At 59.6% G+C, this 23,265-nt stretch overlaps 7 protein-coding genes and 1 non-coding gene across 8 annotated transcripts; 2 read left to right on the plus strand and 6 right to left on the minus strand.

Annotated features, from left to right (window-relative positions):
* Positions 1-359: 359 nt before the first annotated feature.
* PSEUBRA_004120 (uncharacterized protein) lies at positions 360-1,670 on the minus strand (the record flags this gene model as incomplete). Its single annotated transcript, XM_016437698.1, has 1 exon — positions 360-1,670. One exon carries the CDS (start codon positions 1,668-1,670, stop codon positions 360-362), a length of 1,311 nt encoding a protein of 436 aa, XP_016291226.1.
* A 381-nt stretch (positions 1,671-2,051) lies between these two features.
* Positions 2,052-3,800, minus strand: PSEUBRA_004121 (AMP-binding enzyme C-terminal domain protein; the record flags this gene model as incomplete). Its single annotated transcript, XM_016437697.1, has 2 exons — positions 2,052-2,112; positions 2,197-3,800. The coding sequence occupies 2 exons, from the start codon at positions 3,798-3,800 to the stop codon at positions 2,052-2,054; spliced, it is 1,665 nt and encodes a 554-aa protein (XP_016291227.1).
* Positions 3,801-6,551: 2,751 nt separating this feature from the next.
* Positions 6,552-14,381, plus strand: PSEUBRA_004122 (Guanine-nucleotide dissociation stimulator CDC25; the record flags this gene model as incomplete). Its single annotated transcript, XM_059465226.1, has 1 exon — positions 6,552-14,381. The coding sequence occupies one exon, from the start codon at positions 6,552-6,554 to the stop codon at positions 14,379-14,381; it is 7,830 nt and encodes a 2,609-aa protein (XP_059320515.1).
* A 151-nt stretch (positions 14,382-14,532) lies between these two features.
* PSEUBRA_004123 (SNARE associated Golgi protein) lies at positions 14,533-15,627 on the minus strand (the record flags this gene model as incomplete). Its single annotated transcript, XM_016437685.1, has 1 exon — positions 14,533-15,627. The coding sequence occupies one exon, from the start codon at positions 15,625-15,627 to the stop codon at positions 14,533-14,535; it is 1,095 nt and encodes a 364-aa protein (XP_016291229.1).
* A 634-nt stretch (positions 15,628-16,261) lies between these two features.
* On the plus strand, positions 16,262-17,212 carry PSEUBRA_004124 (GINS complex; the record flags this gene model as incomplete). Its single annotated transcript, XM_016437677.1, has 1 exon — positions 16,262-17,212. One exon carries the CDS (start codon positions 16,262-16,264, stop codon positions 17,210-17,212), a length of 951 nt encoding a protein of 316 aa, XP_016291230.1.
* A 60-nt stretch (positions 17,213-17,272) lies between these two features.
* PSEUBRA_004125 (General substrate transporter) lies at positions 17,273-19,048 on the minus strand (the record flags this gene model as incomplete). The annotated part of the gene is made up of 1 exon (XM_059465227.1): positions 17,273-19,048. The coding sequence occupies one exon, from the start codon at positions 19,046-19,048 to the stop codon at positions 17,273-17,275; it is 1,776 nt and encodes a 591-aa protein (XP_059320516.1).
* Positions 19,049-20,001: 953 nt separating this feature from the next.
* On the minus strand, positions 20,002-20,119 carry PSEUBRA_006511. Its single transcript has 2 exons — positions 20,083-20,119; positions 20,002-20,037 (listed from the first exon to the last, which is right to left on the minus strand). It is a non-coding gene; the product is annotated as a tRNA-Arg (tRNA).
* A 174-nt stretch (positions 20,120-20,293) lies between these two features.
* PSEUBRA_004126 (uncharacterized protein) lies at positions 20,294-22,942 on the minus strand (the record flags this gene model as incomplete). The annotated part of the gene is made up of 1 exon (XM_016437684.1): positions 20,294-22,942. The coding sequence occupies one exon, from the start codon at positions 22,940-22,942 to the stop codon at positions 20,294-20,296; it is 2,649 nt and encodes an 882-aa protein (XP_016291232.1).
* Between the last annotated feature and the right edge of the window lie 323 nt (positions 22,943-23,265).

Raw genomic sequence — 23,265 nt, forward strand, 5'->3', positions numbered from 1 at the left:
TGGTGGGAGTGAACAGGAATCGGCTGCTGATCCGTCGAGAACGAGCACGCAGGCTACGACGATGTCGACACCTTGCATCATTGCACACGAGATAATTATCACGGATGTCAGCAACCGCCCAGCTGCCTACGCCAGTCAGACTCCTGCCTGACTCGAGGCAGGATCCTGGCTAGCATGGACAAGTGGGCAGCGTCGGACATCCCCGTGACGATCATCTCGTCAAAATGATGCAGGGCATCAACATCACGTAGCCTGCGTGCCGATCCTCCCAGTGCATGACGGTCGGGTCACGCTCCGTCTGCCGCCCCCTTCCCCTCGCTATCCTTCCAATTCGGCATGAGCTCGTTTGACGGCACGCCCTATGGGTGGAGGATCTTCTGTGCCACCTCGTCACCCGCCACGGGCAGCCTCACTCCCTCCACCATCGAGCTCTTCACCGGGTCAACCAGTCCCAGCTGCACCAACGCATTCGCCTGATCCCAATACAGACTCTCGTAAGCCAGCTTGTCCCCTCTCAAATTGACTATCCCCACCATCGGTATCCTGAGCCTCTTGCCCGTGGGCGGCACACCCGGCAAAAAGTAATCGATCATCGTCGTATGTGTGCAGGTGAAGACCATCTCGTCGATGATCCTGTCCACCCCTACGGTGCGCGATAGGCCGATCAGCTGCGTGTCCGGGGGGCTGACGGTTGTGAAATGGTGCTCGTAGAACCGGTGTAGCTGGGTGAAGCCAGAGCCGCCGGTCAAGCAGGCGACGTGGTTGACGTAGGGCTCAGAGACCATGGTGGACATGGTGGCGGCGGCGTCGCGAGTAGCGAACTCGTAGTAGGTGTGGCGGTCCCATAGCTGTTCGAGCGGGAAACGGGGACCCATGGCGGACTTAAGGGTTGTGAGGGTGCGAGTGTACGATAGAGCTGCGGCAGAACGGTGGGCTTCCGTGAGGGAGAAGGACGACGGGAAAGCGTAGTCCTTCGTGTTGGAGGAGAAGGGGAATGCACACGCCCACTGCGAGGGCTCTCCTTCGTGTTCCACCGAGTATGTGAAGACGGATAGGGATTTTGGTCTGATCGGACCTACGGAGGCGGTTAGGCTGCCCAGCTCAGGATGGAAGGGTAGCGCATCGTGCGAGATGTCTCCCCGCTTCGCCGCTTCGACGAGCCTTCCAATCAACGGAGACACTTCCGCGAGGTGGAGAAGCAGCGGATAGTCGGAGCGCTGAGCAGCGGCGAGGGCTTGCGACTGCGTCAGCTGAGGGCCGTAGGCGACGTGCGCTGACAGCCCTCCTTTTTTGGATGTTTCGTTGTGCAGCTTCGACGGAAGATCGACATCTCGTTCTGGCAGACCGAGCGTGATGAGCGCCGTATACCTGTTCCACCCGCCGGCATGGCCGTCGATGAGGTGGAGGAGATTAAGTGCCACGGACCAGCCGTCTGTGTCTGGCGTATCTTCGTTATGGGCCGTTGGCCGGCGTCGAAGCGCTTCGATCGAGGCCGAACTCGGAGTAGCATCGACCAGCACCACCTGGTAACCCTCTTCGGAAAGGTTGACGGCGAGACCCTGCGTACCAGCATGCCATGGCCCGAGTAGCAGCACGGTGGGCGCTCGCCCTGGGATCCTTGCCGGATCCACCGCACTTTCGTAGACTTTGAACTGGATCTTGCTGGACATGGTGGTGGGTGAGTCGGGTCTCGAGGTGAGGTGGAAGCGTGAAGAAAGGAAGGCGCAATGGGTGCTGCGCAGAGCTCATTAAGGATGCTTCGGAAGCGCTCCCGCATGCACGTCTCCACACTGACATCACTCTTAAGAGTCACAAAAATTAAGGTTTCTCCAGGGTTGCGCGGGTGCTCTGCCGCGGGTTCAACGCGGGCAAAGCCGATGCCCTCGCACTCTTTCCTATCACAATCGCACGCTTGTCACGAATCTCACGATCCTCTCAGACTCGATCGGAGACGCCGCAAGCGTGTTAGGACACGACTTGAATGACTGAAGTAGATCAAGCAGTCTTCGCCATCTATTGAAATGTGATTCTACAAGGACCGCGTGCGGACTCTACTGCGACTCCTTGGCAGCCTCGTCTCGCAGCAATCGACGCAGGATCTTGCCCGATGGACTGTGTCAATTCGCAAAATGAAAAGGTGGGTCAGTCTCTGCAGCTCGCACGGTGCGTCTGGCACTGTTGGGCGTGAGCACGTACCTCTTGGGAATCTCATCCAGGATCTTGACGCCGCCGCGCAATCGCTTGTGGTTAGCGACCTTCTTTGCGGTCCATTCGATGATGTCCTTGATCGCGGCCTCCGCGTTCTCGCTCTTGTCCTTGAGCACCACGTATGCGCGTGGCAACTCCGTTGCCTGCTCGTTGCTGTGGATGCCAATGACAGCTACATCTGCGACCTTGGGGTGGGACAACAATGTTGCCTCCAACTCAGCAGGGGCCACCTGGAAGCCCTTGTACTTGATGAGCTCCTTCTTGCGGTCCACGATCCAGAAGAAGTTGTCCTTCATGATGGCAACATCGCCTGTCTTGAACCAGCCATCTGGTGTGATGCAGTCCTCGGTGGCAGCCTTGTTGTTGAGGTAGCCCTTCATGATGGTTGGTCCACGGACCCAGAACTCGCCCGGCTTGCCGTTTTCGCCCTGCTCGTGGCCGACGTCGTTGCCATCCTCGTCGACCAGTCTGCCCTCTACGCCAGCAAGGAGTCGACCACAGCTTCCCATGTGGTCGTGGTACTCGTCTGGACGGGCAAACGTTGCCGTCGGCGAAGTCTCGGAGAGGCCCCATCCCTGAGTCACCTTGAGCCCCGGGTGCGCCGCCTCCACCTCCAAACTGAGCTCCGTACCCAGCGGTGCCGCGCCCGACATGACCCACTGCAGACTCTTGAGGTTGTACTCCTTGGCACGAGGGTCCTTGGCCAGCAGCACCAGGATCGGCGGGACCACATATGCGATGTTGCACTTAAACTTCTGCACCGCCGAGCAGAAGACGTCCAGGTCGAACTTGGGAACGACGACAGACTCGGCACCTATGAATAAGCCCTTACAGATCGTTTTGGCTAAGCCGAAGATATGAAAACAGGGCAGGACGGCAAGGTATCTGTCGTTGGGCCCAATGGCGTCTCCGAAAGTCTTGGCGATGGCGGTGGTGACTGCGGTCATGTTGCCGTGCACGAGCTGGACGCCCTTTGGCTTGCCGGAGGTGCCGCTCGAGTAGACGATAAAGACGTCTTCGGTGCGGTCGTCGACGACCTTGTGCGTCTCGAGGCGGTCGTCTCCCATCAGTGTGCGCGCATCGAGCTCTCCCTTGTCGCCCTTCTTGAGGCTGTCCCCGTCGTCCAAGATCCAGAGGCGGTTCTGACCGTTCTTTGACTTGAGACCGTAGTTGGCCATCTCGAGGCCCTCTCGCGCCGTGCTGAGCACACTCTGGTGGCAGAAAATGTACTCCATCTGCGAGTCGTGCAGAGGGTGACCGATCTCCTCAGGGCCATAAGCTGGGTTCATGGGGACGAGCACGACACCGGCACAGAGACCGGCGTGGACGATCCATGGGTAGGCAGTGCTGTTGGGCGAGATGATGCCGATCCTCGAACCTGGCTGGAGGCCGAGCTTGTGACGCAGAGCGTGGGCAAGTCGTCGCGAGTCGTCCTGGAGCTGCTTGCGCGTGATCTTCTTGCCATCGAGTCGGATATAGGCGGGCTTGTTCTCGTCGACCTTGTTGGGGTTGCTGTAGAGGAAGTCGAAGAGGTTGCCTCGCTGCACGCGCGGCGGCGCCGGCTCGAGCGACTTGAGGATCTGAGGTGCCATCGTGAAGCGTCTTTGATGGGATGCGGATGGATGGTGGTTGAGGATGGAGGAGGGGCCCGAGTGCCTTTTAATGAAGAAGCAGGGCGATAAGGCGGGGAAAGGGTCACAGCGGCGTGGAACAAATCAAATTCACGTTGTGGGGCCTCCGCGACCTCTCAGAATTTAGCCGTCGGTCCACGGCTTTGGTGACACACGACCACCGTTGATGGACGGCTCGCTCGACTGACTTCGCGGACTTTCAACCAATCGCCCGACTACCATGACCCTTCTGCATGTCACTGCGGACTTGGGCGGTGCTTTCGAGGGCTGCGAAAGTTTGCGCTGCTGGATGATGCACACCGACCGGCAACCGGTTGCAAAAGTAGCCTGAAATTGAGATCCGCTTGTGCCGGTCTGGCGCGCGCAAAGGTCTGCCGACCGGGCCGACAATTTTTCGCGCCTCCCTTCTACATGTTAGAGCTTGGTTCGTTGGGATCTTCGCAGCAGAACGACGATCCTTCCCGTCTTGGCCTCAGTCGGTGTTGGTGGCAGAGCTTCGAGTGAGAGGTGAATGGCTCGTACGAGCTGGACGCCGGCCCGACGATAAGGAACGCCCCTTGTCTTGCAGCGCCGATCCGAATTGGCACAGGAGGAGAACCGGGACGGCTTCGAGGCTGCCGCATGTCTCGGCGGCAGTCACGCTTGCAAGAGGCGACAAACAAACGCCGCGTCGTGCCTTGATCTGGAAGAACTTTGGCTAGATTAGCCGTGACAGAGGCCGTCTTGGTGAGACTTGACCCTTGAGCCGTCCAATCTTTGTCTGGATGACGGCGTCGTGTCTGACCTCCTTGGCACAGTATGAGGGTGCCCGCGCGTTTCTGGTACATCCGCGAAGTGTATCGCTGTTGTTGCCATGTGTCCATCGCTTCTGCTCCCAGCAGCTGTCTTTTTGACGCCCCAATTTTGACCCTGCCTTTTTCGAATTGGTAGTTGAGATAGTCATCACGGATCGTCGCCCTCTCCTTTGTAGCAAGCTCTCGGACTCGAGCGACTCATGCGCCCGTCCGACGTGTGCCAACGCCGCCCAGGCTCACAGCCAAGCCGCGCCTGTCGATTGCAAGTCTCAGACATAAAATCGGCAGAGCCGCAGGATGATTATATCAGCAATCGTCAGCCGCCAGAAGCGACGAGGCACAGCAAGGAGTTTGCCGAGGCGAGTCCTATTTCGACTGGCAGCAGTCGAGCTGAGATTCTCGACCGTCTAGGCGATAGTCATGCGCATGCATGGCCGAGACCACCACTGTTTCAAGACGACAAAGACGCCGGGGCTCCAACCTGCACGGACAACGCAGCTGCCGTCTACTGCACAGTAGATCTCAGAAGATTGCAAAGCGCTCTGTTGTGCGCGCCGGCAAGGACGAGAGCGTGGACAATGCCGGACTAGCGAGGGTCGGACGCACGCTGCATGCAAAAGAAGGTTGCGTATCGATCCGAGGTTGGCGAGTTCGGTGAGCTGGAATGGGCTCTCCAGCGCGGGTGGACACTGACTCTGGCGTCGTTGCTGAATGCTGTGGAAGCAGGGTTCGCCTGTCAGCTCGGCACCTGCACGCCGCTGCACGCTGCACGCTTCCGAATTGCTTCTGCCCCGAGAGTGTCGATGCGAAGTGCTCCAGAGCGTGTCGTTCCGTGATACCTCGCCTCGTGCCACATCCTTCTGAATTCATTGGACGGTGAAAGACCGCCTTCACTATCTTGTCGACGTCTCGACAGCGAAGACCGACGTGTCGAGCCATCACATGGGAGAGCTCGTCGCCAAGCTGGCCAAGGCTTGGCCAGCAGGGCGCAGTCGGAGTTCGTTTTGCCGAATCACGAGAGCCAAAAGACAATAGAGCGAGGCGTGTCAGTCAGTCAGTCAGTCAGAGTCAGGGTTCAGCTGGAACAAACAGTCGCGTCGAGAAAACGTGAATTTTAGGCTCGAGAGTTTCTTCTGGTGTGTTGCTCTTTTGGCTCGTCAGACGACCAAGACCCTTGGCAGCGCAGAGCGCAGAGCAGAGCTGCGGAAAAGGTGGTGCATGCACGGCTCAACTGCGGCCCCGCTCGCTCGCACGCATGCTGCTGCCGCCTCCGTCTTGTATCTGCTGAGCCCCTTCGCCTGGCAGCCCGCATTTGCGCTTGATGTCCTGTTGCTAGCCGAGTCGACGTCAAAAGGGTCTCACCTGCCTAAGCGCCAACCTGCGTGCGAGAGAGCTGCAACTCGATTGGTTCGAGGGCGTAGCGAAACTGAGCCTGCCAAAATCAAGGTGCGAGCGCCATGTGCATGCGCGTTGTGTGCGTGGGTTGCGTGTGGTGCGTGTGCAAGTGTTGGTCTGGCGTGGCCCATTTCATTTCTACCGGATTCGCTGCTCTGCATCCCACTCTTTCCTGATCACATCGTCCCTCCATTGCTGCATCTCATCTCATTCCCCTTCTGCATCATCACCATCCTCGCGGTAAGCTTCGCATCTCTTCCTAAGATCACATCGACGGATCGATAGCCCGGACATCAGCCTCGGAGCAAGCCGTGCGCAACCCGAACTTGACAAAGCACCTGGATCGGATGCGAGCCGACTGCTCTCAGACACCCGCGCGCGCTTTGGCTGATCTCAAGCCTGCGCTCAGCCTTGACCACGTCTCAATCATCGTAGAGCGTGATCGGCAGTAGCATCTGGCTCAGTCCGCTGACCTCACCGACATTGGCTTGGCCCTCGCTCCGTCGTAGTAGCGCTCGTCAGCATGCCGCTCCCATCGCATCAAGCCGGCCAGCATGCCGCCTCGTCGCAGCAAAAGCATCAACACGATCCCTATACCCAGCAACATGCTCACCAATACCACTCCCACCAGCAATCGCAGCATCAGACACACCAAGACAAGCAGCCGTCACAACCAATAGGTCGCAGTCAATCCACCTTCAATTTCCTCCTTAGCAAAGCAAAAGCTCCTTTCTCCTCCTCAGCGAGCTCCTCCAACCTCAATGCGTCCACTTCTATGTCGTCGCTCTCGGCAGCGCAGCAGGATGATCCTTTCGATGACACTACCAACCACCTCTCTTACCATCGACAGCTGCAACAGGAGCACACCTTCCCTCATGCTCCTCCCAGCTCTGCACAGTCTCGCAGGACACCCAGCGGCAACCTCGAAAAGACGCCACGCGCCGTGCAGCACCACCATCAACACACCGATTCGAATGCTTCTTCACATCCCAGCTGGTCAGCAGCTCCTCCTCGTCCGAGCTACGCGGAGGATGCCCACGGCGGTGGGGCTGTGTCCAGTCCCACCAAGCGAGGTTTCTTTGGCGGCATCGGCCGAGACCGCAAATCTTCTGTGGCATCCATCAAGCAGCCCGTCCCTCAAAAGAACTTCTCCCACAGCCCCTTATCCAAAGGACAACGGACAGAACCTTCCATCAGCAGCAGCAACTACTCGCAGTACAGCCGAAGTCAGTCCGATCTGCACGCCCGCACTGACCTTTCTTCTCCTCACGATAGTACTGTCGAGCTGCCGCGCGTGCCCGCTCTATATCAGCAGCAGCAGCAATCAGCACCGGTGTCTGCCGACCCCAATCGCTACCTGCGCTCGCCCAGTCCTGCACTCCAGTTCTCGAGGAGCGTCGACAACCTCAGCTTGGCTGAGCAGTCCGTTGCGCCGCTTTCCACTTCAGCGGGCTATGACGGCAGCAATCCGACCTCCACCACGGCCTCATCAGCAGCACCATCTGCGACCTGGGGTGAACACGGCGTGCCTGGTGCTCAGCCATACTGGCGACCTAGCGATATGGGCACCCTTGCAACGCCCTCTCAGCAGCCCAATGCTCCGTCTCCACGCTTCAAAGTCGGACACAACAAGCTCGACTCGGTCGCATCGCATCTGCAACCCTCCACGACCTCTGTTCAGACATCGCCTAACAACTGGAACAGCATGTCTCCTCCTCAGATCAGCTACATGCAATCAACGGCAGGCCAACGGACCGATTTCAAGCACGCGCGCAAGCTTTCCAAGCTCACAGGCAAGGACATGGGTCGTGCAGCGGTGGGTGCAAGCCTGGCAGCATCGCTCGGACTCACGAACCTTGGTGCTTCCGCTGCCTCCTCGAATCAGTCGTCGATGGAAAGCGCATCAGAGCCCGTACCACTTCCCGCAGGCGCCGTCTTCCAGGCCTTTGTCAACCGCAACGCTAACATCAGCCTCACACTTGCTCAGCTCAGTGGCCATGATCACGGCAAAGGCAAAGACAAGGAAAAGGATGTCTCCAAGGGCTGGAAACCGTATCGTGTCGTGCTGCAGGACGGCCGAGTCTATTTCTACAAACCGCCCAGCAACGTCTCGGACGAAGTCAAGGCGCTTTTCCCTACTGGCATCGTTCGCAATGTGCCCGGCACCGCTTCCGCCTCCCAGTCGGGTCTCAACGTCGACGTGCTCATGAGGAGTGGCCTGAGCAAGCAGGATCTCCTCTCGGCCACCTCGAGCAGCACAGAGCTCACTTCGCCACTGTCATCCCCCGGTCTCCGGCCACGACCTCCAGCCGCGCGATCGAACAGCAATAAGTCCGGTGGTGCTGCGTCCGCCGAGCTACCTTTGACGCCAGTAACGCCCTCTGCTGGCCCGGCGATGGCAGAAGCAGTCATCGCCGGACACCGAGCCTGGATCAAGTCCGGAAAGCATCCCGACCTGGTCTTGGTCGATGCCATCGATGCGCCCCAGAGCTGGGCGGAACGCATTCAGAGCGGCAGCATTGCGGCATTGGCCCACGAATTCGTTCAGGCCACGCAACTGCCTGCAGCGAACGAGCAAGCGCGAGCTGCCAGCGTGAGGCGATCCGTCGCATCGCCTTTCTTTGACCACGTCAAGCAAAGCGGGACTAGCGACATACTCGCAGAGGCTTTTGTGGTCGCCGTGTTTGTGTCCGTCACGACCGGAGAAACAGCCGCGCAGCCACTGTCGAAGCAGTCTGTCCAATTCATCTCGGAAGTGCACGCATGCGCAGAAGCGCTGCTCAGCAACGCTAAGGAGGACTCGACCAACTCTACGTCCGCGATCAAATCGCGATTGGCCACGTTGCTGGACGTCGCTGTGCGAGCTGGCATCGCTCAGACGTCAGAGGGTCTCGAAGCCGTTCAACGTCTCGCCCATCTGATTCAGCTTGAAAGAGACGAGCTATCGACAAAGGTGACGACATCGGAAGCGCCCATCCTCAACGCCGATGCCTTGAAAGCCCGGGAGGCCATCGACTGGGTCAGCTTAGCGGCCGACAAGGACATGAACGATACGCGCGACGATCTGCGGAAATTACGTAGCACACTCGCCATCTCGGACGATCTCTTGCTCCGACTGGAACCGCTCGAGATTGCACAACAAATTCAACACTTCCATGCTGATGCTCTGCGTCGCTTGATTGGCCCGAGCATCACGCTATGCGAATTGCTCGGGGCTGCCAGGGCCGAAAGCCAGCTCGTTGGCGCGCTGAGCTTCGACTCGTTGTCTCCACATCCAATCACGACCTTGGCCCTCGGACATCTCCTCAGCTCAAACGCAGGCAGCACTGAAACAGCGAATGCAGCTCAAAATGGGGCTCGCCACCGCGCTTCCGTGCTCCGTCATTGGATTGCCATTGCCTCTTACCTCCTCACGCTGGGCGACGTTGCAGGCTGGATGGCCGTCAGCACCGCATTGTGCTCCCGCGCAGTGACCCGCCTAGAACAGACATGGCGCTACCTGGCCGAGGGGGACCGCGTGCTGGTGGCGGAAGAGTGGGCACCTATCCTCTCCAGCATCTCTTGGACGGAAGGTCTGGCGGCCAATGTCCGAGCCCGCTTTGTCGGCGATGGAGCAGAGTGTTTTGTCACGTTGCCAGACGGCAAGAGAACGCTCGCGATTCCTTTCCTCGGCAACGCCCTCTATCGCACATTGCGCCCCTCGCTTGTTGTTGTGTCGACCCCAACCGAAGGTGACCAGCTCCCAATCTCGAGCAGAGCGGATGCCGCGATCGGTCTGTGGACATCGGTCAACGAATGGCGCGCTGCTTGGCAGCAACCCGCCGTTGAATCGAGCATGGGCGTCGATGCGCACTCGGAACCCTTGGCAGAGTACCAGGCGACCTTGCAGTTGCTGTTCCGAGACGCGGCTCAGAGCTCCACGCCCACTTTCAACAACATGGAGCGTTCGTTCGAGCTCGAGCCTAAGGCGCTCGGCAATCTCGATGTTCGCGAAAGGCAATCGCTGCCTTTCAACGCCAACCCTAGCTTGCCACTCGTCCCGCTGCTGTTCCCCCAGCCCCTGCCACTTCTCTCCTTGCTCGATGGCGCTCAAATCAAGGCCGAACTTTCACGTCGCGACGATCAGCGCATCCACCTCTCGAAGGACCCGCAGACCACCATCCCTTCGCGATCCCTTGCTCGTCGCAGCCTGGCGGAGTCACCGCTCCTCCGGTCTTCGGCCTTTTCGCCCTCTCTCGGTGGTCGCTCCAGTCGCACCGATGCGTTCAGCGGCGTAGTGGAATGGTCTACCATCGCTCCCGTGCCGACTCGGGAAGACCAAGGCGGCAACGACATCAAGATCGGAACCGAATTGATTCTTCGCGCCGTGCAAGAGGCCAATCTGTCGCTTCCCAACTCTCCGATGACTGGCAAGCGATTCTCGCAAGACTTTGGTCGCCACTCACGACCGCTCTCTCAGATGTCGAAGCGATCCAGCTTGCCCGCGTCCAATCGCAGTTCGGTCGTCGACATTTTGGTGCCCGTCCAGGTGGTCGTCAAAGCGGCGACGCTCGATCGCATGATTGATCTGCTCGTCATGGGTGTCCGACACGTCACAGTGCCCCCTTGTCCTTCCGTCAGCGATGGCGGCGAGCCGCTCGCTGCCCCGGCACGAAAGACCAAGCTGGTTATGGACATGGACTCATTCCGCAGTACATTCCTGGCCACATTCCGAAGTCTCTGCTCGCCCCCGGAGCTGCTCGAACAGCTGCGAAAGCGATTCTCCGCCGCGGTTACAGCAAGCAAAGAGCTAGCGGGCGCCGACGAGTTTCGCACGTCAAGCCAGTTCCCCTCGTGGATCCCACTCACTCCAGCAGGCAGCCAGGCAGAGCCGACAGACTGGGACATGGTGTACCGCATCCGTCTGGGCGTCGTGATGACGTTGCGGCTGTGGATCGATCGTTTCCCGCAGGACTTTGTCGACGATGACGTGCTCTATCAGCTTGCATGGAGCTTCCTTCGTCACCCGGGCATGGAAGTCATCGCGGAAGATCCTGATCAGCAAAATATCGTCAACGCCCTGGCACAGCTCCGAAGCATGTTTGGTGCTCGGGTCATGGGAGCCAACGCTAGGCAGGAGGAGCGGAGCTACGCCGCTGGCCAGCCCGTGCATGTCGCCAGCGACGAGAACCAGCCCAAGTTCGACTTTGACCGCGCCAACGCGGCCGAGCTGGTCGAGTATCTCGAGTCGATCGCCACCGTCTTCTTCGACAAAATCGTCGATCGCGACCTGCTCGTCGTGAGCGAGATCTTTGAGAAGCAGGCGAGCCATCCCGCCGCCTGGTACACCGTCAAGTCGACCGCTGCCGGCCCTAGCGATGAGGACAAGCCCGTCACCAACATGTACACGATGCTCGACGTCCTCAAGGCGAGCAGCGGCAGCACGACCGCAGGGAGCGGCAACGCCGTAGCCTTGCAGCAGAAGCTTCCATCAGCTGTCCGAGATGCCCTAGCAGCTCAAAGCCTATTCCGGGGCTGGATCGCCATTCACATTATTGAGTCGGGCATTGGCCTCGAGCGACGTCAGGAGAGACTGTCCAAGCTTCTCGACGCTCTCTGGATCTGCAGATCGCGCATGCTGAAGCTGAGGACGGACGAGAATGCAAGCTCCACCGGCAACGCGAACGGCGTGACAGAGGCGGCCCTACCCTTCCGCGAGCCCACCATCGGTTCTTTCGTCGAATCGGCCATCGTCAACACACTTGGCTCATCGGAGTCGCGTATCTTCTTGCGAGCTTGGCAGGGCGTTGCGGCGGCCCGAGGAGGCAAGGGGGACGGTCTCGACGATCTCATGCCCAAGCATGTCACCCCGGAGATGCGCTCAGCCGCCGAGCTTTCCGGCACGCCCGACATTGGCTGGATTCTTGCCTGCCTCGCTGAGGCTGCCACCAAGGTCCCGAGTGCGCAGACTTCAGCAGGAGATGTCGAGCTCGTCGATTTCGACAAGCGCCGCACTCTGTGGGCCTTGATTGATGGCGCTGTACGAGTGCGGCCGCCTTGCACCGTCCCTGGCCTCGTCGACCTGGCCGGAGCTCGACTGCGACTGATGCAGAGCGCACTCACCCGAGTCATTTGGGATCGTCGAGCGTTCCGCGAGGATGCCGCCAACGAGATGCGCAACGCGCCGCCGGTTCGGTCCGACGCCAAGCTGCGTCCGAGTAGCTCCAGCAAAGCGCTCACGGGCCTCTCCAAGCAGCAGCAGGAGAAGCTTCGTCGTGATCGAGCGGCTTTGGAGATGCTCGAATCGATGCCGCTGCGTCCTCCGATCACGAGTCGTGTGTCGAGCATGCCGTCGAGCAATTCGCGCCCATCGACTGCCACCTCGCCTGCGTCTAGCTCCTTGCCATTGCCTGCGGAGAAGGCGATCATGACGCAGGCGCCGCCGCCTGACAAGGCTACCATTCGCGCCCGCCGAATGACAGCGCTCTTCAAGGGCGCCGTACGCCCGCTCATCTCGGTGGACAAGCCAGACACGCCGGCCAAGTCGGTCCCGGAGCTGATGCGTCTGACTCCGCTGCAGAAGCCTTCGATCATCGCTGGCCTCGGCGGTGCTCGCGTCTCGATCTGGAACAACGCGCAGCGCTCGTTTGTGTTCCACCTAACTTCGCAGGAAGGCGCCAAGTATCTGTTGCAGACGAGCAATGCTGCAGAGCTGGCGGAGTGGGTCAGCCATATCGAGAAGGCTTCAAAGGAGTACGCCATCTCAAGTCCGGTCGATGCACGCAAGGGATCGATCCCGTCCAAGAGCAAGTCGGCGCTTGCACCCCTCTACGGACGTCCTCTGGTAGAGCTCGTCGAGCGCGAAGGTCATTCTGTGCCTACGGCGGTGGAGCGGATGTTTGCCGAGATCGAGGCCCGAGGCTTGCGTGAGCAAGGCATCTATCGAATCTCGGGTTCCAAGAGTGCCGTCGAGAACCTGCGTCGCGCGTTTGATCAGCAGCCGGCAGAATCGGTCGACCTGTCTACCGGCGAGTTCAGCGACATCCACACCATCTGCGGCGCCGTCAAGTCCTGGCTGCGCGATCTGCCCGAGCCGCTCATCACCTTTGACTCGTATGACGAGCTCATCGCCACCAACGCCATGGAAAACGACGACCGACTCTACGCCATGCGTGACATCATCTGGAAGATGCCCAAGTATCACTTCGACGTTCTGCGTCGCACGGCAGAGCATCTGGCGCGCGTTGTCGAGGAGGGCGAGGTCAACAAGATGCTTGCGCACAATGTCGCGCTCGTCTTTGGCACTTCGCTGCTGAATCCACCGCCCGGACCGTCGCAGGTTGCGATCGGCTTTGGCAATTTGGGCAAGGCTGCCAATGTGGTCAAGACCATTGTCACGATGCACGAGTGGCTGTTTGAGCCCGAGCCCGAGCCCGAGCCCGAGCCGGAGCCGGAGCTGGAGCCGGAGCTCGAGGCGGAGGCTGGGTCCGAGCCCGAGGTGCAGACACAGGCCTATCTAGAGCCTGTAGGGGACAGGGAAGTTCTGGGCGTCGAGAGCGGAAGCAGCGCAGAAGCATTGGTGCAGGGCACCGATGGAGATGCCTACCTCACGCCCTTGGATGCGAGCCGCGCTCGCGGAGCGTCTTTATCGTCGGGCGAGGGATCGCTTCCCGACCACATTGTTAACTCGACGACTTTGGGCGTGGCGACGCAGCATCAGGCAAGCGGTTCCATCGGTGACGAGGCTGAAGAGGACGAGCCGCTAGCCGAGCTCCCTGTACGATCTCGTCGCGGAGGTCGAGGCAGGCCACTCACCATCGTCGGTCTGGACGGACTATCGGCTTTCGGTGGCGCTCAGGACGTCGCAAAGGTCCTTGAAAGCGGCGAGCCATCTTCAGCAAAGACCACGACCGACGATGCAGAGGCATTGTCGAGCCAGGCCGACGCTTTTGCCGACACCCAGCTGGAGAACGAGATCTCCGCCGATTCTCAATCAACGAGAGCCACCCCTCGCATCGTCCTGTCGGAGAGCGTCGACAGCGAGGACTACGCGCAGCTCGACGACTCGCACAGCGCTGGCGACATCTCGAGCGACCTCATCACCGTTGCTGACGAGGCACAGGCAGAAGCTTCAGCGACGGAGGACGATGATGACACGAGCGAAGGCCTGGCGATTGCTTCGGAACGACCCCGCAAGGCGCGCAGCCCGAACCGCGACAGCGTGTTCAAGTCCTACTCGATCTACGCCGACTGCTTCGACAGCATGAAGCTCGGAAGCCAGCCGTCGGCGGCGAGCATGATCAAGCGCCAGTCGATGCTGGTGGGCCAGCCTGTCGAACATGCGGGCGAGGCCGAGAAGGTGCAGAGTGCATAGATGCGTCGAAGAAGGTTCACTCTGCTGTATGAAAAACTCATTGCATTGTTCCATCATCTCAATCATACCCAGATCGCTTTCGCATTCCCCTCAGCGCAGTCATGTGAAACGAGCACAACGTCCGACATCAGCAAAAGCATGTGCATTCGTATCATCTCGGGAGCAAGCTCTGTCGAGCACTATCTTTGCGTTTGAGCCCGGGTCTGTCCTCCTCATCGTCCGATCCGACGCCGAGATCGAGCACGAACGGCGGAGTTGCCTTGTTTGCATCGGGTGTGTCCCTGTACGGCGAGCCGCTCCTTTCCCTCCCCTCCCCTCCTCCTGCGCCGTTGCGCCTCTCTGCGGCCTGTTCCCGTTCGATCTGATCCAGGACCTTGCTCGTCTCGCGCCAGACAAACCAGCTGGTCGCCACACCCACCGCACCACCTACGGCGATGTAGACCACATTCAGCGCCTTCGCTGTCCCGTCCAGCTGCGCGCGCTGATCACGGTCCATGAGCACGAACATGCGCGTTCCGAGCCAGACATGGAGGAAGAGCTTGGGCGTGATGAGCGCTGTAGCGGCGATAAAGTGGCGATATGGAACAGCGTCCAGTAGGCTTGCGAAGAAGAGATTCGAGTAGGCGAAGGGAAAAGGGCAGAACCTGATCAGGATGGCCATGCTGAGTCCTCTACTTCGGACGGCGGTGGTGAGCGCTGCGTATTTGGGATCGTCCAGCGCGGAAGAGATCCAGGAGACTCGTTTGGCGTGGTGCGTGATTGCCCATCTGAGCACGACGAACGACACACTGGCCCCCAACAGGCAGGCGACACTCGCCAGTGCCCAAGCATAGAACAGATTCCCATTCAGCTCTCCATGATCTGCGTTGGCGGGGGAATGAACCCCCCATCCCAAACCGAAGAGCGTGATGCACGTGCCGTACCCGATCAGCGGCGGAAAGGAGACGATCACCACCAAAGCGATCAGAAGCGCAGCACCAAACGTCTGACTCCCAAACCAAATGGCAAGCTTCGCCGTCGTATCAAACATCACTTCGGGTCCGATGTATAGGACGACCCCGAGGATGAGGAACTTGATGCCTACGACGAGGTAGAGGATGTACCGTTGCTCGGGTGGGAGTGAGAGGAAGCCGGACCACGCGCGTGACATGTAGGAGTGACCGCGATGGTAGAGTGCGCGCCACCGAGAGGAGGAAGAGGCCTCACGTCGGACGTAGCGCCCGCGGTGTGTGGGCGACGTCGGCATCGTGGCGGAGGCGCGAATGCGTTACCACCTAGAAGACGTCCTGATCGAGTCGGGTGGCGACCGCTTCAGCGCCGCGGCCCAGGTGCACGACGATCGAGCGCGCAGCAGAAGGTTGCCCGGTGTTGGCGATACGAAGCAGTGAAGCCGCCAAAGAACGACCAAAAGCACCCGAAAGAGACGGAGGACGTGTGTGTTGGTAGGCGCGCGGGAAGATCGATCCGAGGCGAGGAGGAGATGCTCTCCGCGTTGCTGACACCGCTTGGACCCTGAAGTTGACCGCCTTGTTTTGGCACTGCCTCGGCTACTATTGATTTTTACACCCCACTCCGTAGATGTGCTGCGCCCGATCTTGCGTATCGCTGGCTGTCGCGGTGAGGACGGGAGGGCATTGCTTGAATCTCTCGTCATTGGGAGTGGAGTTGCAATCGTGGACAGCGATTCATACTGCCAAGTGTGTGGGTTCCAGCCGATAAGTGGGCGCCCGAGGTTGGAAAGGCGGGCTTTGATCACGGCCACCCGATGCAGTGGGTCGCGTTGAGTAGCAGCGCGCGCGTTTTCCAGAAAAAGTGACAGAGACCAACACTCCGCAACCTGATCTTCCTTCCGCCTCATCATCGTCATCCCCTCATCCACGATGGCGTCCGTCGCATCCTCCTCGATAGGCAGCATTGCCAGTACTTCGCTAAGCACATCCTCGTATACGCGCGGCAACACTCTCACCGACCTCGAGCTGGCTTCCACCACCCTGGAATCCCTGACCATCGTTCCTCTCACCTCGATCGACCGCGTCCGACTCCTCTCTGGCATCTACGGGCCCTTCCGACCACCTACGCCCGTCTCCGTCCCGCTATGGGTAGCTCTACACCTCAAGAAGCGCAAAAAGGCCATCCTCGTCCCACCCACCTGGCTCACCGTGGACGCCCTCACCGAATCCCTGAAGCACGAAACCACCCAACCAGGCTTCGCACCTCTCCCGCACCACTGGATCGGCGTCTCGCAAGCCCTCCTCTCCGGCGCAGCCGACGACATTCCCAACTCCTCCCGCGTCCGATCCTTGCTCAAAGACATCCGCGAGGCGCGTCAAAGTAAGATCCTCTCCGGCGTAGCCATGGTCAATTCGGTCCACCTGCAGATGCACAACATCAGCGCACACGAGGTCGCCGAATTGCGCGGGTTCTTCGGGACTGCGTTTAGCCATTTGAAAGCGCTCAGAGCGCCGAGCGAGGTGGAAGCCGAGGGGAAGAGACAGAGCGAACTGGGAGCGAGGAATCGGTGGATGTTGATGCCTGATCTGCCGGATAGGTTGGATGGGTGGAGCGCAGGAGAAAGGTCAAGGAGCGGAGGAGGGGAGGACGAATCGATGAGGACGGATGGCACGGATGAGAGTCGGTATGCGGGTCCAGGGGTCAGAGCGCAGCCACGACAGTCGAACGTTTCGGACTCGGGGTATCACTCGGGCCCGCTGGGTCGATCGAAGTCCCCGGCGGATCTACCACAGGAACGACAGCCACAGCGGGCGCCTCAGTACGACGCCAACCGCCCGCCCAGGTTCGCAGTCGACGAAGACGAGGACGAAGATTCATAGACCCGCAAAACAAATTCGTTGCGACATATGCTGGTTGTGACACTGAATTACGAGGAGCGGTTAGTCGCTCTCCTCCTCCGCAGGCACAGCCCGATACACCTCCCTCTCCGCCTCACCGCCGACATCGCTCAGACTGACACCGGCCATCTCGGGCAGCTGCCAGTAGGTGAACGCCCAACTGAGCGCAGCCACCACGCTGAACAGCCCAAAACATCCTTGCGGACGAATCCACTTGACCATGTGCAGGAATGTCGATGAGATCAACAGATTCGTGCTCCAGTTTGTGGCTGTTGCTAGGCCAGCGCCGACGCCGCGTACTTGACCGGAGAAAATTTCGGACTGGATGAGCCATGGTACGATGCCCAGGCCGAGCGCATAGGACAGCGTGAAGAGGATCATAAAGGCGAGTGTCAGGTAGGGCCATGCTGAGGTAGGAGTGGTGGTGGTGGTGGTGGTGGTGGTGGTGGGAGGACCGCCGGTAATAGGGCCCAGATCGATCTGACTGAACCCGATTGCGACGAGGGAGAGGAAGAATGTCATGGCTGCGGTGGTGTAGAGCAGCAGCTTGCGACGTCCCCAGATGTCGATGTATCTCATGGCGATGAGGGTGCCGACGAAGTTGGCGATCGCAATGCCGACAGCGGCTGCGTTCGGATTGAGCACGAAGCCAGCCATAAGCAATAACCGCCCCGAAAAATACATGAGACTGTTGAATCCCACGAGCTGTTGAGCTGCTTGGAGAGTACAGCAGATGATCAGCGGTCTCCTATGATGGTGGAGAAGCAGACTAAGCTTGCTCTTGACCTCAGTGGTCGTTTGGCGTGCCGAGGAGGTGAGCTGTGCTGGCGCTGCAGCTACTCTGCCTAATGTTGCTTGGAGATCGTTTGATCCGCTCCGGGGTTGCTGCTCTGCCTGACGGTCGGCAGCGTGTGCGGAATCGGGATCGACTGCATCGCGTTGTGTCGTGCCTTCCATGCTGCGTGCTATCCGCTCAATCTCGTTGTCGATGGCCCGCACGCTGGCTCGCGGATAGATACGCTGCAGCACGTGTCGAGCTCGGATGATGCGGCCTCGTGCAACCAGCCAGCGTGGGGACTCGTCCAGATAGATCATGCCGATCAACTGGAAGATAGCAGGTACTCCACCAGCCAAGACCATCCATCTCCATCCATGAGGAAGATTGTAGAATGCAGCGTCAATGAGGTATGCGATCACCTGACCACCGGTGATGAGGAGACTATTGATGCCGATGATTCTCCCGCGCACCTTGGTCGGTGCGATTTCCGCCAGATAGGTGGGCACCACCATGCTTGCCATTCCAACGCCAAGTCCCACCAGTACCCTTCCAAGAACGAGCTCTCTGACAACTTGCGACGCTGCTTGCTCCATTGCGCCCAGGAGGAACAGAATCCCTGCGCCTACCATGACTTTCTTGCGACCAAGCCAGTCGGCCATCCTGCCAGCAACTATCGAGCCGAGAATCGCTCCTACAGTCGTGGCGCTGACTATGAGCTCCTGCTCGCCCTCACTTAGGTCGTGGCCGAGATCGGCATGAATCGCAACCAACATACCGCTTGCGATGCCCGTGTCCCACCCAAATTGCAGCCCTAGCAGGCAGGCTACACCGGCGAGCCGCGCGAGGTAGCTGGCCGAACTGAGCTCCGAGTCGTCCAGCGGGCGGAGATCGTCGTGATCATCATCATCGTCTTCGTTGTCTGTGGAGGAGCGTAGCGGGTTGAAGCGGTCCAGGTCGGCGAGCTGATTTGTCTTCTTGCCATTCGAGACACCATTTGAGGCCGCGGCTGAATCCACAGCCGCGCTGGCTGGATCTGTCATCTTCGTCGCGCCGACTCCTCTCGCTCCTCCGTACTCTCTGTGCGAGGATGCGCGGTCTATCCTGTCGTCTGCGGTAGAGAAGGTGTCTAATTCTAGTTCCGAGTCGGAAGAGGTCGGTGAGGAGATGCGGAACGAGGGCAGTGATGACGGGCCCTCTCGCCGTTTGTTGTTCGATGTCGTTGCTGTAATCTTGAAAGGTCTACTGTGTGCGTGAGAGCCAGGGAAGTCGCTTCAAGTGCAGATGATTCGTGCAGTCCAGGTCAGCCCAAAGAGCTCCTTCTGATGTCGGAAAGGGAACGGATGCCGTGATATGCTGGTAGAAGGTGAGCACGAAGGGTGCACGTCACATCACATCTTGGACCCTTCTTTTTTGGCCTTTCAACCTCCACACCGACACTGAGCCCTTTGACATCCCACACGCGACCCCCACGCTAAAGTCAGGCTACGCCCCCTGAAAGCCTATGTTCTGACATACAGTCCTTCGCAACGCCTTTGCTCCTAGGCCATCGCCTTTGCTCGTCATCAGGGAGCACGCTGATCGTCGCCTGCGCATTGAAGCCTTTCAGCAAGCGACAGGGTTCAATCCGCTCATGTACTTCAGTTCTCGGCTGTTGCTCGGGGCAGCTTTTGTCCTGAACCCGAATGCTGCGGCTGTAGGCATTGCCATCGCCAACTTCATCGGTACCCTCAGCGCTCAGACCCTCCGTCATTGCTCTACGCATGCAGGTGCTCAGTACGATTGACAGCTCATTGTTCCCACCTGAATGAGCTTGGGCCCCTCCCACGAGCGCCACGAGGCCTCCTCGTCGACTACTCACACCATCTTTCCAAAATATTCAATCACCATTTCTCGGCCATTTCCTCATCAATCTTGCTTCAAATCGTCGGAGCGTATTTCTCTCGTTGCTGTGCATCCGTAAAGACCCAAAAAAAGCAATTCCGCCTCCAAAAAGAGGCGATGGCGGGACTCGAACCCGCAGCCTTAGAGTTATTTCAAACAACCGAGTCGAACTCGACACTTGAATCCATTTTTTTAGAAGCTCTATGCGCTAGCCATTGCGCCACAACGCCGAAGGTTGCCAGGGCCAAGCGGCCGATGTAAATATATAGTGACAAAGTTGTGAGCAAATTTTCTAAGGAAGTCACTACAAAAAGCTGACTCCCCTGATCCACACATCAGACAATGAGGCGATTCGATGGTATTGCTGCATCGACAGCGTGCCGAGGCATGTGCCTATGAGGTGTCTACTTGCGACCGAACCAGCCGCCGAGCCAACCTTTCTTCTGAGCAGCAGCTTCAGCAGCCTCGTCCTCCTCGTCCTCTTCATTGCCGGGGTCGTAGGCCATTGAGAACTCGCCTTCCTCTTCTTCGTCCTCGTCGTCCTCGTCGACCTCATCATCTTCGAAGTGCTCAGCTTCGTCATCGGCCTGCTGCACCGGCTCCGCTTTCTTAGCCGCAGCCGGCTGAACTCGAGCCGCCTCCTTTGCCTTGGCGGGAGCTTTGACAGTCTTGGCCTGCGGCTTGGCGGCGACAGGAGTGTAACCGGCCTGCTGCTCCTGCTCGTACTCGGCCTTGACATCCTCCGGCACTCGCTCGGCCTCTTGCAGCGAGACAGGGTCGAAGTCGATATACTTTCGAGCGAGCTCCTTCAGCGCCTGACCAGCACGCGAGTCGGACATGGCCGAACCAGCCTTGCCCTTGCCCTGCTTGCCCTTGTCCTGTCGCTGCGCCTTCAGCAGCGATTTCTGCACGCCGCGCTTGAGTCTGGCGAGCACCTCGTCCGAGTGGTCAAAGACGGCATCGGATCCACCGCTCGACTTGAGACGCGGCGGGAAGTCGGCATCCTCCTCCTCGACGTCCTCGGCCAGATCGGCAGCCTGACGAGCTTGACGAATGTACAGCTGAGCGCGGGTGAGCAGCAGCACCGCTTCGGCGTGGGCGCCAGACAGCGAAAAGGCACGGGCGAGATGACGCAAAATCTCGCTGCGGAACCAAGCCGCCTTGGCCTCAACCAGACTGGAAACGTCCGGCTCGGACTCGATCAGGGCAATCGAGCCCATAGCGACCAGGCTCGTCTCGGCAGCGTCGAGCAGCCTGGCGAGCGAAGGCACAGCTCGAGCACCACGACGCTTGGACTTTTGCGCAGCGATGGCGCGAGCTCGGTTCTCTCGCGCCAGAGCCTGACGAGTGCGCAGCTTCCGGGTGCCGCTCCTGGCTGGCTTGCGCGCATGCGAGCGTCCACCCGTGCGTGGCATCTTGGCACGCGATCCGGGTGGGTTCTTGTGCGGGTTGGCCTTCTTGTGGGCAATCTTTTCGTCGAGCTTCTGCTGCTTGCCCTTGCTTCTTTTGCTGCGCTTGGACGTCACAGAGCCGGCTGAGCGACTGTCCTTGCCCTTGAGACGCGCTTCGACGCTGGACATGGCACGCTTCTCACGCTTCTCGGCACGTCGCTCGACTTCGGCAACCAGACGCAGGTTGCGCCAGACGCGAAGAGCAAGCAGACGGTAGAAGATGAAGTCGTGAGCGGTCTGCAGATCTTTGCTAGCCGTCTCGTATCGAGCCGAGTGGCTCTTGGCAAGCGCCTCGGCGTTGTCCTCGACCAGCTTGCGGGCGACATCTTCGGCATCGGTGAAAGCACTGAGAGCGCGGTCGAAGGGGTCAAGCTCGGTGCGTCCGCCCTTGCCCAGTCGTGCGGTCGAAGTGGTAGCGTTGCGGGCGCCATCAGCAGACGATTCGCCCTGGGCGATCTCGCGCTTCTTGGCTTTGCGCTGAGCGTGCGAGAGGCGTACACGCTTGCCTTCTTCCTTCTTGGCTGGCGCAGCTTTGCGTTGGGCAGCAGCCCGAGCGTCAGCGTCCCGATCGCTGACAGCCTCAACCATGACCGAGTCTCGGAGAGCCGCCTCCTCGGCTTGAGCCGCAACGATAGTGTCGAGCAGTTCTGGGTTGCGGACGGGGATCTCGTGTCGGTGCCAGCTGAGGGAGAGTGCTTGCTTCTGTCCACCACCTGCTTTGGCCTTGGCGGAGGCTAGCTCCTGTTCAAGCTGAGCGTACTCGGGAAGCACCTTCTGGCAAACCTCAGTTGTAGCGATGGAGGTGGCGATCTTGTCCATATCTTGCTCGGAATCGCCGAGCTGGTAAGCCGAGTATCGCATCTGAGCCTCGCCTGCATCGACAAAGCTGTTAGCCAGCGCCTCGGCACGGCTAGTGGGGCTGTTGGTAGCGATGGTGTTGAGCAGCTTGCGGCTGGCAGAGAGCAGCTCGAGGGCCTTTTCCCACTGAGATCGGTCGAAGGCGGTGGTTGCTTTGGTGATCAGCAGGTAGGCAGCGGTCTCGGCACGAGAGTAAACGTCGAATCGAGCAGACAGGGCCTGGATGAGCTTGTGGAGAGATTCGGACCATTGTTCGGCACGTCGGTGCCTCGAGATGCCGCGTTTGCGCAGCTGAGGGTCGGCTTCCTCGTCGAAGGCGTCGTTGCGCAGCTCCTGTGAGTAAGCCCAGGCGCGCTCGGCTTCGAACAGGAGGAGATGAGCAGGACGAGCATCGGCGACTTGGGCGACATCGAGCTTCTTAGCGGTGAAGACGTTTCCGTGGCCCTTTGCATCGGCTCTTTGCGCTGCAGCCTGTTGCGCCTTCTTGGGCTTCTTGCCTCGAGGACCTTTGGCTCCCTTTGATTTCTTGCCATCTGCCTTGTGTGAGGCGTCCGCATGGGTCACAGACAGGAGCTCTCGCAGTCGATGCACCTTGGAGGCGCAGTATCGTCGGTAGCGAGCATAGTCCTGCTGTCGCAGACCGTGCTCGTTTCGAGCCTCGCTGATGAGCTGAAGGAGGGGAAAAGCGATTGGTTCGCCTCCCGCCTCAGAGGCTTGTTCGCGGTTGGCGAAGTCGATCTCCATGGTGTGGGTCTGGGAGCTCAGCTACGTTCACGATGGTGATGAAGGAGAAGAGCGAGTGCTGGAGGTGCGTGAGCGTTGGACCTGCTCGGCTGACCTTCTCTCAATTCGGAGCCGATTTGCCAGATCTGTGCGTTATTTGTGAAAAATGTGCTTTGTGAAGGCCTGACATTTTAAGAAAACCCCTCGGTGGTCTGCAAGCACTTTTGTGCACAAGCTCTGCTGACAGGCGGCAAGGGTCCAGGCGAAGGACACATGTCAATCCACAGCCGGCGTTCAATCGCCCCTGTTGCGCCAAGCTCCATCGCATCGAATCTGATCCAGAT

The sequence above is a fragment of the Kalmanozyma brasiliensis genome (assembly GCF_000497045.1).
Source record: "Kalmanozyma brasiliensis GHG001 unplaced genomic scaffold PSEUBRA_SCAF3, whole genome shotgun sequence".
NCBI classification, from domain to species: Eukaryota; Fungi; Basidiomycota; class Ustilaginomycetes; order Ustilaginales; genus Kalmanozyma; species Kalmanozyma brasiliensis.